We start from the raw sequence: 12,927 nt of genomic DNA on the forward strand, positions 1-12,927 counted from the left end.
TAAGGAGAACAATGGTACTGTCATGCCAGTTATGGTGTGGGGTGCTTTCAAGGAACACATGCAAGGGATCTTGTGTAAGAGAGGGTCTGTTGACTCCAGGATGCTGCGAGAAGTAAAGAGGACGGACAATTCATGCAGATGTAGGATATCTGCCTTGTTTTATTGGGGCACCCAGATTATTTAAAAAAGTGCAGTTTAAAGTGCTTCAGTCAACACTAGAATTATTAAAGTATAATGTGAGGGAAATTCTGGGGAGTAACTATTTTGTCCATTTGCTCCGAAGTCTCCCTCTAAGAGAGGCCAGACTGATGTGCTGGGGGGCCAGTTATTAAAACAGTCTGAGAATGGATCGCAATTACTAAAGAGGGAGACAATGGCAGATGTCACCAGTGGTGCTGTGTCCAGGTCTAAATATCAGCTTAGATCTTGGTGGCAAACAATAATAGGTCCGCCACATGGTGAGTGGGTGTTTGAGGCAAGAATGCAAGATTCAACACTGTTGATTAAAAAAAAAAAAAGTGGTCCGAGTGTGGTATTGGGAGCTTTTGAAAGCGGACGACAAAAGAACTAAGAGCCTTCACTGAACGTGGGAAAGACAGCTGCCAGTGCTCGAGCAACCTAGCCTGTGGCAAGTATCCTTGAAACTTTTTTATTCTTTGGTTACATCAGCTATGTTGAAGAATTATTTTCATACCATTCACAGAAGCTACATGATATCGGGCAAGATCAGCAAGTTTGCGAGAAACAGAATCCCAAGCTGTAGGAAGTGTGGTGACCCAAAAGCGGATGATATTGGCAGGTTTATGAATTGCCCAATGACTACCAAATTTTGCAAAGAAGTGATACCATTTCAGAGATACTGGGGTGAACTGTGAAAGTAAACCTGTACTTGGTCTTCTTTGGTAAAGACTATGAGATAGTAATGCCCCAGCAAAATGCAGAGGTAATTTTTTTTAAATTTTTTTATTATGATCCTGCTGGACAGGAGAGAAATATATTGGAGGTGGATACATCCCTTTCTCCCAGGCTGCAACAACTGGCTTAAGGCTGTTGGAAAAATAAACAGATTGGAATTAGTCCTCAGCTCTACAAAGGAAGCACACGATGTATGGTCCAAATATCAAGGCTGGCAAGTTAAACACAAACATGGATTGATCCGAAGATTAGACCAAGATTGACAAGGGAGACCTGGACCCCCAAGTCATGTGGGTCTGGCTAGCTCAGTCTTAAGGAGACTGTCTGACTCGTTTCCGGTAGTACGATGCAAGTCCACCCAAAAAAAAAAGGGGTAGGGGGGTCTTTTGTGACAGAGGTGCCCATGTGAAGAAACTGAAGCCGGTTGAAAAGGTAGAAGGAAAACAAGTGCAGTACATTGCAGGGGAACCCAATTGGAGGCTCCAGGATATGTGTGAGGGTGAGATGGTTGACTGTGTTCAAGGCAGCTGAGAGGTCGAGCAATATCAAGAGGCAGGGGTCATCATTGGCTGTGGTCAAGAAGACACCGCCTACGATGTGCAAGTAAGCTGTCTGTGCTGCAGTGTGAGCTGAAGCCTTGCTGGTAGCTGTGCAGGAGATGGCTAACATTGACGTGCACTTGGAGTTGAACACCACAGACTGCTTTTTCAATCATTTAACCAATGAATGGTAGATGAGCAATGAGCCAACAGTTGGAAAGTCATCAGGCTCTAATTTAAGTGTCTTTAGTAGTGGAAGGATCTGACCAGCCTTGAGAGCTTCTATGAAGCTGCCTTGAGGGAGAGAGGAATTGGCAATGGTAAGTAAGGCTAAGAGAGCTTTCCTAGAGAGAGCTTTGATGAATGAAGGGAAGACATCTTCATTGTGAAGTTGGTTAATGTTGTGTAGAAGCAGTTTGTTCAAAAGTCTGGTGTTTGCTGCACATCTGCACAACCACTGGCTGTTTTGCTTGCTGCCTTCTATAAAAGGGTCTTTGTTGGTGCAATGAATCCATGGATTTCACAGTATCAGTATATATTTTTTATCTTTAACAGTTTGTTCTTTGGTGGACTTAAACAAAAAAAAACTACAGGCATTTATTGAGTAAATGTTGTTGGATTTCAGGTCTAAATATTCTCAGCCATGTATGCCTTCTTAGGAGAACAGTAGAGTTGATCTGTCCTCAGGAAGCTCCTGTCACATCTAAGGCGTGGGATATATCACTTAAAGAAACTGCCTTGCATTGTGCAACTATATTCTCACTTTTTTGTGTGTCAGGTGAAAGATCTTCCCCCTCTCTCCATTTGAATTGGAAACATCAGCTTAGATGTTCATGAGAGATGCCAATTCTCCAATTCATAGCTGCTCCCATTGCTACTCCCTCCCCCACAATAAAGTAATGGAAAGAATGCATGACAATCACTTGGGTCACATTAAAGTCCATCGATATTCACCCAAAGCAACACTGCAACAGAACCTGCCATATGCAAGCCTGCCTTGACCAAACTTCAACAGGCACAGGGAAGCTGAAACTGGCAGGCCAGATCTCCTCTGTACACAAACACAACAAACCCAAAAACATTTCAGTTAACTTAGATTCACTAAGCCACAGGATGCTGGTACAGGGCACCGAGAAGTCCTGTTAGAAGGGGAACAGTCCTAGCAGATTGCGCTATAATGTTCATATTTGACCAAGATTACGGCTGACTTGCATATGAAAGGCCACAGTCTGAAGTGGTAAAGTCAGTGAAAAAAGCAGACAGTAATGCAGCACGGGTGACTGTCAGTGGCTTTTAAAAGCTTTCTACCAGCCACTCAGTGTGACCTCATCAATGCAAAAGGTATGCTAAGTCTAAGACATGGACTTTGTGCTCATTGACACTTAAGAGGCCTGCGAAGACACTAGGGTCTTACAAGGGATTACTAGCATCAATTGCGTAGAGCCATAAAGATGGTCTCAATTGGAACAAGCATTGGCAAAGCCAACAGGTGTCACCTATGCAAAATCTATTTTCTCTGTCAGTGTTTTTATATGTTGCACAACAGTACAAGCTGCTGTGTCACATTGCTTAAACAAATAAAATAAACCAATATTATGCGGTCAACAATTACAGTGTCATAGCACTTTTCAATTTTTTAAAATTTGCATTTGAATCATGTTGCACAATAGCTCGCGCTGCTGTGCAGCAGATAATCACAGCAAAGGGCGGTCATAGGGCTAGTCAAGCAACCCTGAGGGAGGAGGATGAGAAACAACAGAAAATGGGAGAGAGGGGTGGGTAGGAACAATGGAAAGCAGGGGGGATTTAGAAACAAGAAAAGGGGGTAGGTGGGTTAAAAAAAAGGAGAGCAGGAGGATGGTACGGAGTGGGTTTAAAACAGCAGAGGGTGGGGAAGAAGGAGAGGGACTGCCATCTCTAAGAGTGCACATGGAAAATTTAACACCAAAAAAAAATAACATGGTGGCAGCTGATGGACACTGGCCACAGAAAGCAGTACTTTGTCCATGCTCCACAGCATGGATGAAGACTCCAAAGGCCAAAAGGACGTTGGAGGTCCGTAGATGCTGCTGACCAACAGGAAGCAAGGAAACAAGAGTGAAATGCGAGCCAACCAATGGTAAGTAAAGGTAAGTAATGGGTGGGCTGTTAGTCCCTTTTTTTGTTTACATTTTTTTTATTCATTACAAGAGATTTCGCAAGCAAAGTGCAAGCACTGTGTAGGTTAAACCTAAAAAGGAATGCAAGGTTCTGTCAAATAGTGGGGTAAAACGGGAATGCCCCACTAACTCACTGGCATAGAGAGTACCTACTTTGCTCACTTCTTCATGGTGATGAAACAAATTATACATGTTGGTTAGAAATTATTAACTTTTACTCTGTATGCAAGCTAGGTGGGTAGAAAACACAGCATTGTCATGTGACTAATCCCCAATAACTTGATGCATAGATTGTGTAGGTCAGCTTCTACAAATGACTGATGGCATGAAAAGCATTGGCTGAATGTATTCGTAGAGCACCTTGGCTTAAGCTACCTGATCTGATTGAAAGAATAGATAAAGGGAAACATAAAAAAAAAAAAATAAGGATATGGGAATAGCTCTGCTACAGGAATTTGCTAAGAACCAGAAAGTTAGGCTCTATTAACATCAATGGGCAGAAAAAAGGGTATGGTGTGGCCATTCATAAACATTGGCCTGAGGCATGCCATTCGACTTGTGCAAAGTTATATTGGTAAAGAATAACAATGAACTTTGCCACCCCATAAAGGAAGCTTGAGATTATAACCATGCCTATCTACAGTCACATCCACAGCCACTTACTGTAATATGAACTGCTGGTATTGGAGGTGGTGCAGATGGTAGAGTGTGGAGATTTCCTGCTGTCGGCTCCGCCGCTCTAGATCCATTTCTCCCTGTTGATGTATTTAAAATAGATTTAACATACTAAACAAAAGTTCAACTTCTGCCAAAAATATTCAAAAGTACTCAATACAATTTTGAACAGACTATGTAGATATAACACTTTTCATTTTGCTCATAGACAGCTCTAATTTATTGATGCCAAATTAATATCTTCCCTCTTTCCCCCAGAGAGAGACTGCCACTAATAATCCAAACAGACCACAACCAATCAAATGCTGCACCAAGGGTTATCTATAAAATACAATTACACCAAATTACTAATAATCCCCCTTCTCAACTAGGTTAAGCAGGAGTTAGTCTTAAATATCTACCAAACAGACTCTGCCATGATCAATGCTCAGTAAATTCTCCACCAGACTCTGAAATGAACCACCCTTTCTAGAGGCCTATTAAGCTAGACACAAACAATAAATATGTTGAATGATTAATTAGGCATTGACATTAAAAACAAACAATGGATTTTCTGTCCATACACTGTCATGACCAACAATCCACAACATTTCGACTCCCACAAATCTATTAAAGATTAACTAGAAATACAGTTGAAATGTGACAGTCTGAAAAGGGTCATTTGTCCGAGGTGCTTAAATACTATAGGAACTTGTACTTAAGGCAAAATCAACACCAAATAATAAACAAATGGCAAGCCCACCTATGGGCCATCTAGAACTGTAATTAGAATGATCTACTAAACCAATCACACATCTGCTGCCATGTGGTAAATAAGAGTCTTGCCCAGTGCTAGTGAAACGCAGCCTTAGGTAAACAATGAATTCTGCTCTACATTAAACTGTGGATAATTCTTGGCACTAGTGTCTAAGGGTCGACAGCACTGGTGAACTCCAGGTGGATTACTAAATTAATTCTTTAGGACAACTGATTCCTCATGCACAAAAAAGGTGAGAAACTAAGAGCTGAAAATGTATTAGAGAGCTGAGCATAGCATCGCAAAAATAACACAAACTCAATATCCAGCCAGATCTATTACGTCTTTGAAGTAAGCTACTTTTAAAATAAAATATGCACAGTAGGAAACGAGAGAGAACAACTTACTTAAGTTTGGTAATGCTCTTTCTGGTGGGCACTCTAACTGCAGATTTCTCACCTTTAGAATATTCCCAGGAGCAAGAATGCATCCAGAAGACTTAAACAGCATGGTTTACATGCACCAGTAGGTGGTGCCATGTGGCTCTACATTAACTTCATTCCGCCCCAGATTTGACAACAGTGCCACAAGCAAGAGCCACCCCTGCATGTCGATGTCCGTTCCCTTGTGAACTCTGTCTACACCCTCAGCAGCAAGTCCAACAATAACCAAAAGGACCAGTGAGCAGATGACGATACTAGAACCTTTTGGTGACAGGAAAAGCATTGACTCTACAGAATGGGGAGTAGGGAGGGCATCTACCAGAAAGTCGTACATAAGGTAAATAAATTGTTCTTCTGATGGATAGTTTTAACTGCAGATTCCTTACTTGTAGAATAGATACCAAAGAAGCACTCCCATAGTGGTGGTTCTGTGGAACGGCTAAAGCAAAAAAGTACTGCAAGACTGAATGGGTGGAATGCTCATCCCTTCAGACCTGGCAGTCAAGGCAGCAGTGCTTCGTGAACATTTGCACTAATGCCCATGTCCCAGCCTGACAGTTCTAGAAAGGGTACTCTTCATGTGAACACAATGGTTGTAGCCTTGGCAGAATGAGCCTTCAGGCTTTCTGGAAGTTGCTTCTTAGGCAATGCGCAGCAGTCCACAATACAGAGGTCTATCCATCCTGAGATGGTTTGTTTCTGCACCTCCCCATCCTTCTTTGCACCACGGAACATCACAAACAGCTGATGAACCACCCAATGTTCCTTGGTACAAATCATGAAAAAGCTCAGGGCTCTCCGGAGGTCCAAGCAATGGAGATGAAGTGGACCAAAGAAGGTTGCAAGAGTGATGGCTTGTCAGATTTGAAAAGGCTTCACCACCTCAAGTGGGAATGGGGCTTGAGTTCTTAACACCAGTTTGTACAGGAATAAAGTGGCTGAACCACAGGGCATGAAGCTCACTCACCCAGCATGCGGATGTTATCGCAATCAGAAAAACAGTTTTAAGTGGAGGCGGCATCTGTGCAATGGCTCAAAAGGGGTACACATTGTAGAAAAGTCCCCTATTTTGGGCATGACTATCCCCACTTTTTGCCTGATGTCAGTGTGCTTAGACTGTTTTCACTGGGATCCTGCTAACCAGGACCCCAGTAATTCTGTTCTCTCCTCCAAATTTAGTTGCTTTGGTACTTATTACACCCCCACAATTGGCATCCTGGTGTACCTCTAAGTTCCTCGTATATGGTACTTAGGTATCCAAGGCATTGGTACACCAGGCCTGTATTATGCCTCCCATGGGAGCCCACGCAAACTGTGACTGCAGGCCCGTCATTTGCAGCCTGTGTGAAAAGGTGCATGCACCCTTTCACTGCTGGTCACTGCACCAGGTCACTGTAAGTCACCCCTATGGTAGGCCCTTCCAGCCCAAAGAGCAGGGTGCATGTCTCTGTATGTGTGGCCACCCCTGCATAAGCATAAGTGCCCCTACGAACTCCAGTTCCAATTCCCTGGAAGTGAGGGGAAGCCATTTTAGCTAGGTACTGGCTATTGGTCACTACATGTGTTCCAGCAACATTATTGTAAAGAACTCCGAACCTAGGTACCCCAGTACTGCTCCTACCAGTCTTTTAGGGTCTGCGAGCAGCCCACGCTACTGCAGCCCCTCAGACAGGATTCTGCCCTCCTGCTGCTTGACCAGTTCAAGCAGGGGAAGGCAGAACAAAGGATTTCCTAAGGGAGATGGGATGGAACCTCCACCCCTTTGAAATAAGTGTTACTTAGCTGGGGAGGGGTAGCCTCCCCACGCCACCGGTTTGCTTTGAAGGATACATTTGGTGCTCTCCTTGCATAATCTGGTTTCCACCAGTAAGGAAACCCCTGGTCCCCGCTCTAGGGTGAAAGTGCACAAAGGAAAAGGGAGTAACCACTACCCTGTTCATCACCACCCCAGGGGTAGTGCCCAGAGCTCCTCCAGGTGGCCACTTGATTCTGCCATCTTGGAAACAAGATGTGCAGAGGCCCCTGGGAGCATCTGATTGGTCAGCCTAGGTAGGTGTCATCCATGACCCCCCCACTGATTGGTGGTCACCTCAGAGTGACCAAGCCCTTTTTTTGGACTATTTAGGGGCTCAATTATGGGTGGGTCCCCAGATCTGTCCTGCAAGACTCCACCAGGACCTCTGCAAAGGCATCCTCTGCTCCAGGCCACCGAAACCACTGCTGGAATCCGCAAGACTGCAACACCGAGACAACCTCACCTTGCAACATTGTTTCTGCGGCTCCTGCCAGGAACTACCAACATTTCCACAGCTGTGCATCCTCTGTGGTCGGCAAGACTCCAGTTGCAACAAAGAAACAAGAAGTAATCTCCCTTGGAGTGAAGGAGTCACTCCCATGCATCTGCAGGCACCTAGGGCAACGACGTCCGGCTGCTGGGATCTGCTGTCCTTTGGACCTGCGAAGATTCTACAACACAGGCCTATGTTTGGTGTTCCCCACATGTGAAAGTACTGTTGAATTATTTGTGGGTTAATCTCCCATTCACGTATTTGTTGCTGCGTCCTGTTTAAGCGGTCCGCTAGTTGGTTGTGTATCGGAGATATACTCTGCTAATAGGTGAATATGATTGTGAATTGCCCACTTCCAAGCTGTCTGTGCTAGAAGGGACAAATTAGATAAGTGCCCCCTCTGTTTCTGCAGATAATACATTGTTGTCATGTTGTCTGTCCTTATTAACACTGTTTTGTGTGTGATCTGTGTCTAGAGAATGCTTTGAGTGCTTAGAACACTGCCAGCAATTCCAAGCGGTTTATTTGGTGAGTCTGCTGGATTGAGTCCCATTCTCCCTGTATCCTAAGATTGTTGAGATGGGCTCCCCAACCTGTCATTGATGCATCTGTGGTGATTAAGGTCTGTGGCACAGGGTCCAGAAATGGCTGCCCTTTTGATAAATTGGTGTGATTCAACCATTGCAGAGAGTTGTAAGTCTGGCGGTCCAACACCACTAGATCGTGAAGTTGACCCTGTGCCTGAGACCATTGTTATGACAGACTGTTGCAGGGGTCTCATGTTTCGATGGGCATTATTGTAGGATGCCATCATTCACAACAGTTTCATACTAAACCTCACTTTGTAAGTTTGATAGCTGAGATATGAGACTGTGGAACGCTCAAATTCTTTGTGTGTTTGGGTAAGCTAATGCTGACTGATTGTTCAGAATTGCTCCCAGATATGGCTGTATTTGCACTGGCTGAAGGAGTGACTTCTGGTAATTGATAGTGAACCCTATACTGTGTAGGGTATAGAGTGTGTATTGTTGACCGGTTTGAATGGTGCTGGCTTTTATGAGCCAGTCGTCCAGATAGGGAAAGGCATGTATATACTGTCTTCTGAGGTATGCTGCAACCACTGCTAGGCATTTGGTAAATACCCTTGGTGCTGTTGTTACTCCAAAGGGTAGCACTTTGAATTGGTAGTGCTTGCCTTTTATCACAAACCTCAAGTATTTGCTGTGTGCTGGATGCATGGGAATATGGAAGTAAGCATCTTTTAGATCTAATGTTGTCATATAGTCTTTTTTTTCTTTAACAAGGGGATGACATCCGGAAGAGTGACCAAGTGGAAATGCTCTGAGAGAATGTACTGATTGAGAAGTCTGAGATCGAGGATTGGTCTAAGAGTGCCATCCTTTCTTGGTATGAGGAAGTATAGAGAATATACTCCTGTTCCTTGTTGAGTTATAAGAACTACCTCTATTGCACCTTTGAGTAGAAGCGATTCTACCTCTTGTTTTAGCAGAACAATGTGTTCTGGAGAAATCCTGTGTGAGCGAGGGGGAATATTTGGTGGAGTGGAGATGAGTTCTAGGCAATAACCATTGTGGATAATTGACAGTACCCAATAATCTGATGTAATCTTGTGCCATTGATGGTAGAAATGCTGCAGTCCTCCTCCCACAGGAGATGTGTGCAGTGTGGGGATGCAGAGAAAGTCACTGCTTTAATGAGGTGGATGCACCTGTTGTGGCAAAGGAATTGCCCCTACTTCTGACGTTGTGCCCTGTATAGTATCCTCTGAAAGATCCCCCAGATTAATACTGTTGCCCTTGTTTTTGTTGGGACGTAGAGGACTCTCATGTTTGGGGTTTGAAACCCCCTATGAATTGGGGCTTGTGAAAAGTACAGTGAAAAGGTGTTGTGAAAAGGGCACCCATGGCCTTGTATCTGAGTCCTTTTTTAATTTTTCGATAGTGGTATCCACCTCTAGTCCAAATAGCTGCTGTTTGTTAAACGGCATATTAAGGACCACTTGCTCTATCTCAGGTTTGAATCCTGAGGACCATAACCAATCATGCCCTCTGAAGCGTATTTATACCCCTAGCTGCGGTGTCCGTTGCATCTACGGCAGATCTAATTTGATTGTTGGCAATAGCTTGTCCTTCTGAGACTACCTGCTGTACCCTTTTTTGGTTTTCAGCAGGGAGATATTGGAGGAACTCCTGTATCTCGCCACAATGGGCCCTGTCGTACCTGGCTAAAAGAGCTTGGGAGTTGGCAATAATCCACTGATTTGCACCTTGAGTTGCCACTCTTGCCTGCTGCATCGAATTTGCGGCTTTATTAGGGGAAGGTGCCTCCCATGTGGACTGACTGACTGACCTTTTTCTAACTGCACTGACAACAATGGAATCAGGTAGTAATTGTTGTAATATGAAGAGTGGATGTGATGGTGAGGCTTTATATATTTTTTTCCACCCTTGGTGTGAGAACTCTAGCCTTTGCTGGTTCTTTAAAAATATCCTCAGCATGTTTTAGCATGCCTGGTAGCACTGGCAAACATTGGTACTTTTTGTGTAGAGGAAAGGGTGCTGAATAGAAAGTCATCCTCTGTGGGTACAGAGTGCAGCTACAGATTATGGTAAACAGCTGCTCTAGCAATAACCTGATTATAGGCTGTTGTGTCTCCTGGTGGAGATGGCCTAGTGGGATATAGATCAGGTTCATTAGATGGGATAGGGTCGGAATCATATACATCCCATGGGTCTACATTGTACGTAGTCGCCCATATAATCCCCATGTGAAAAGACAGGAGACTGCATAGAATACTATGTAGGTGAAGGTGGTGAAGTCTGAGGTGGTTGTGAAGTGGGAAGCAAAGGAGAGTGCAGTGGAGAAGACTGTTGTACTGTCTTTGGTTTCTCCTTGTGGTTAAATATTTTTGCAGGAGAAGGCCCAGGTTTCAAACTTTCCTGAAAATACAACTTCCTCTGTGTAATTGAAGGAGGAGAGGAAATAATCTTCCCAGTGTCTTTTTGAATCTGTATTTTTCGTTGTTTATCGTCCATGTCTTCAAGAATGGGCCTAATGTCTGCTGATTGCTCTGTAGATGGAACATATCTGCTTCCTATAGTTGTGTACTGCAAAAGTGAGGTGACTGACTGCTTTAATCAGGCCAAAAATGTGGACTCTGAAGCAGATAGGAGTTTTTTCGGCTCTGAAGAGGAACTTGGCTGCTTCGGATCCGAGGTGGTATGCAGACGTTTTGGTTCTGAAGCGGAAGCCTCCATCTTGCGACTCGATCCTGAAACAGGCGTGGCAGTCTGCTCGGTCCAACGCATTTTGGTCTTTGTAGGAAAGTACCATCTTTCTTGGCATTTTTTTTTTTTTTAAAATATTTATTTATAGATTTATATAAACAACATACAACAAAAATAGAAAGTTACCTCTTTTGCCCTTACAGCACTAAATCACAGCAGTTACTTTTATAATGTATCTTCGGCTCTCCAAGCGTTAGCCATGTCCCAAGTCTCAGGAATTCTCAGACTTCAAGCAGAGGGAGACCGAGAACGGTGCCAAATGTCTGTATACCAGCAGTCCCCTGCCGAAAGGACTCCACAGGTCGTCAAGTCCAAGGGCAGGACCAAACACATGTGGCAAAGAGGAAGAAACAGAAACCCCCAAAAAAGTAGGAGAGAAAAAGCCGGGAGGAGCAAGCAACACTCTCAGCAACCGTTCCATACAACCGCAGCCTATAGAAGCGGGAACAGCACTCAATATATCAAGATACACAACTGCAATAGACTCTTCAGACAGACGCAGATTCAAAGTAGGATCGAAGAGGCGCCCAAATGTCCCGTGGCCTAGAGCCAACCGGTGCCAACTCCCAGTAATTTGTTAATTGCTCCTGGCAGAACGTGGCATCTCGCAGCCAATCTGAGGAGACCGAGCCCGGCCACAACAGATTGCCACCCTGTGCTTAGCCAGTAGTAACATCATGCCAACCAGACGTCGTACTGTAGTCTGCACTCCATTCACCCCTCCCAGCAGCGCCATCAAAGGAGAGGGAGGAATCTCCAGCCCAATCATTTCAGAAAGTGCACAGAAAACCTTCCTCCAGTAGGCATACACTTCCAGACAGGTCCACGCCAAGTGCAGAAAATCAGAAGCAGGGGCCCGGCATCTTGCAGACATCATCCACTCGCAGCCCCATAGCACATAAACTTTGAGGGGTATAATACAGACAGTGCAAAAACTTAAAGTGTATAAGGCGCAACCTATAGTTAGGTGACAACTCCTTCATATGCGCACAACACGCCCTCCAGACATCCTCTGCAATGTTCTCCCCCACATCCTCCGCCCATTTCATCCTTACAGACAGCCCTATCCCCTCCCCCTGCTCCTGTACACAACCATACAGCTTTGTGATAAGCCTCTTAGGCGACCGCGCACTCGACAACACTTCCAATGCGCAGCAAGACGTCAGGGTCGCAGGCAAGCCAGGGTAGCGAGCACGCAGCATAGCGCATATCCGCAATACGTAAAAACGGTGGAGCGCAGAGGCAGGTCTATCCCCCAGGATCTCTTCCGGGGACACCAACCTGCCATCAACAAACCAATCATCGAGGGTTATCAAATCGAAGGCCCGAAGGAAATTCCGGAGCTGCGAGTCCTGAAACATCACCTCATCCCCAGCAGCCGCCACATGCATAGATGGTGCAAACGGCACATTCGTCCCAGAACGCTTCAGTAAAATTGACCAAGCCCGGACCGTAGAGGCCACCGTATCTATGCCTCGAGGGCGGGCTCTGTCCAAATTGCCCAACAATCGCTCAAGTCCGTCCGGCCACAACGCATCACTTTCGGGAGCCAGGTGCGGCAAATAGCGGACAGGCCTGATCCAATAATACGCAAACAGGGCCTGCGCGCAGTGATAATAGAGCTCTAAATCAGGGGCCGCAAGTCCACCCAACTCAAATGGCAACATTAGTGTTTTCCAGGCTATGCGAGGCTGACCCCCCGCCCATACCAGTCGGATTAGCGCAGAACGAAGGCGCTGCAAAAAACTAGCCGTAAGCACCAGCGGGAGGTTGATGAACAGATACAAAAATGTTGGCAGTACAAGCATCTTAGCCACCGCGATCCGTCCAGTCATGGACAATGGCAATGAGCGTAATTCTGTCG

General features: G+C 45.0%; 1 protein-coding gene across 3 annotated transcripts in view; it reads right to left on the bottom strand.

The window, feature by feature from the left end:
- The window catches only part of GIGYF2 (GRB10 interacting GYF protein 2), a 1,376,329-nt gene that overhangs the window by 547,261 nt on the left and 816,141 nt on the right, over positions 1-12,927 (bottom strand). For all 3 annotated transcript variants that reach the window (XM_069213782.1, XM_069213784.1, XM_069213783.1), the window contains exon 16: positions 4,277-4,368. In XM_069213782.1, coding sequence (XP_069069883.1) covers positions 4,277-4,368 — 92 coding nt within the window. The remainder of the gene's footprint in view (positions 1-4,276; positions 4,369-12,927) is intronic.

Source organism: Pleurodeles waltl, chromosome 11 (assembly GCF_031143425.1).
Source record: "Pleurodeles waltl isolate 20211129_DDA chromosome 11, aPleWal1.hap1.20221129, whole genome shotgun sequence".
Taxonomy (NCBI): domain Eukaryota; kingdom Metazoa; phylum Chordata; class Amphibia; order Caudata; family Salamandridae; genus Pleurodeles; species Pleurodeles waltl.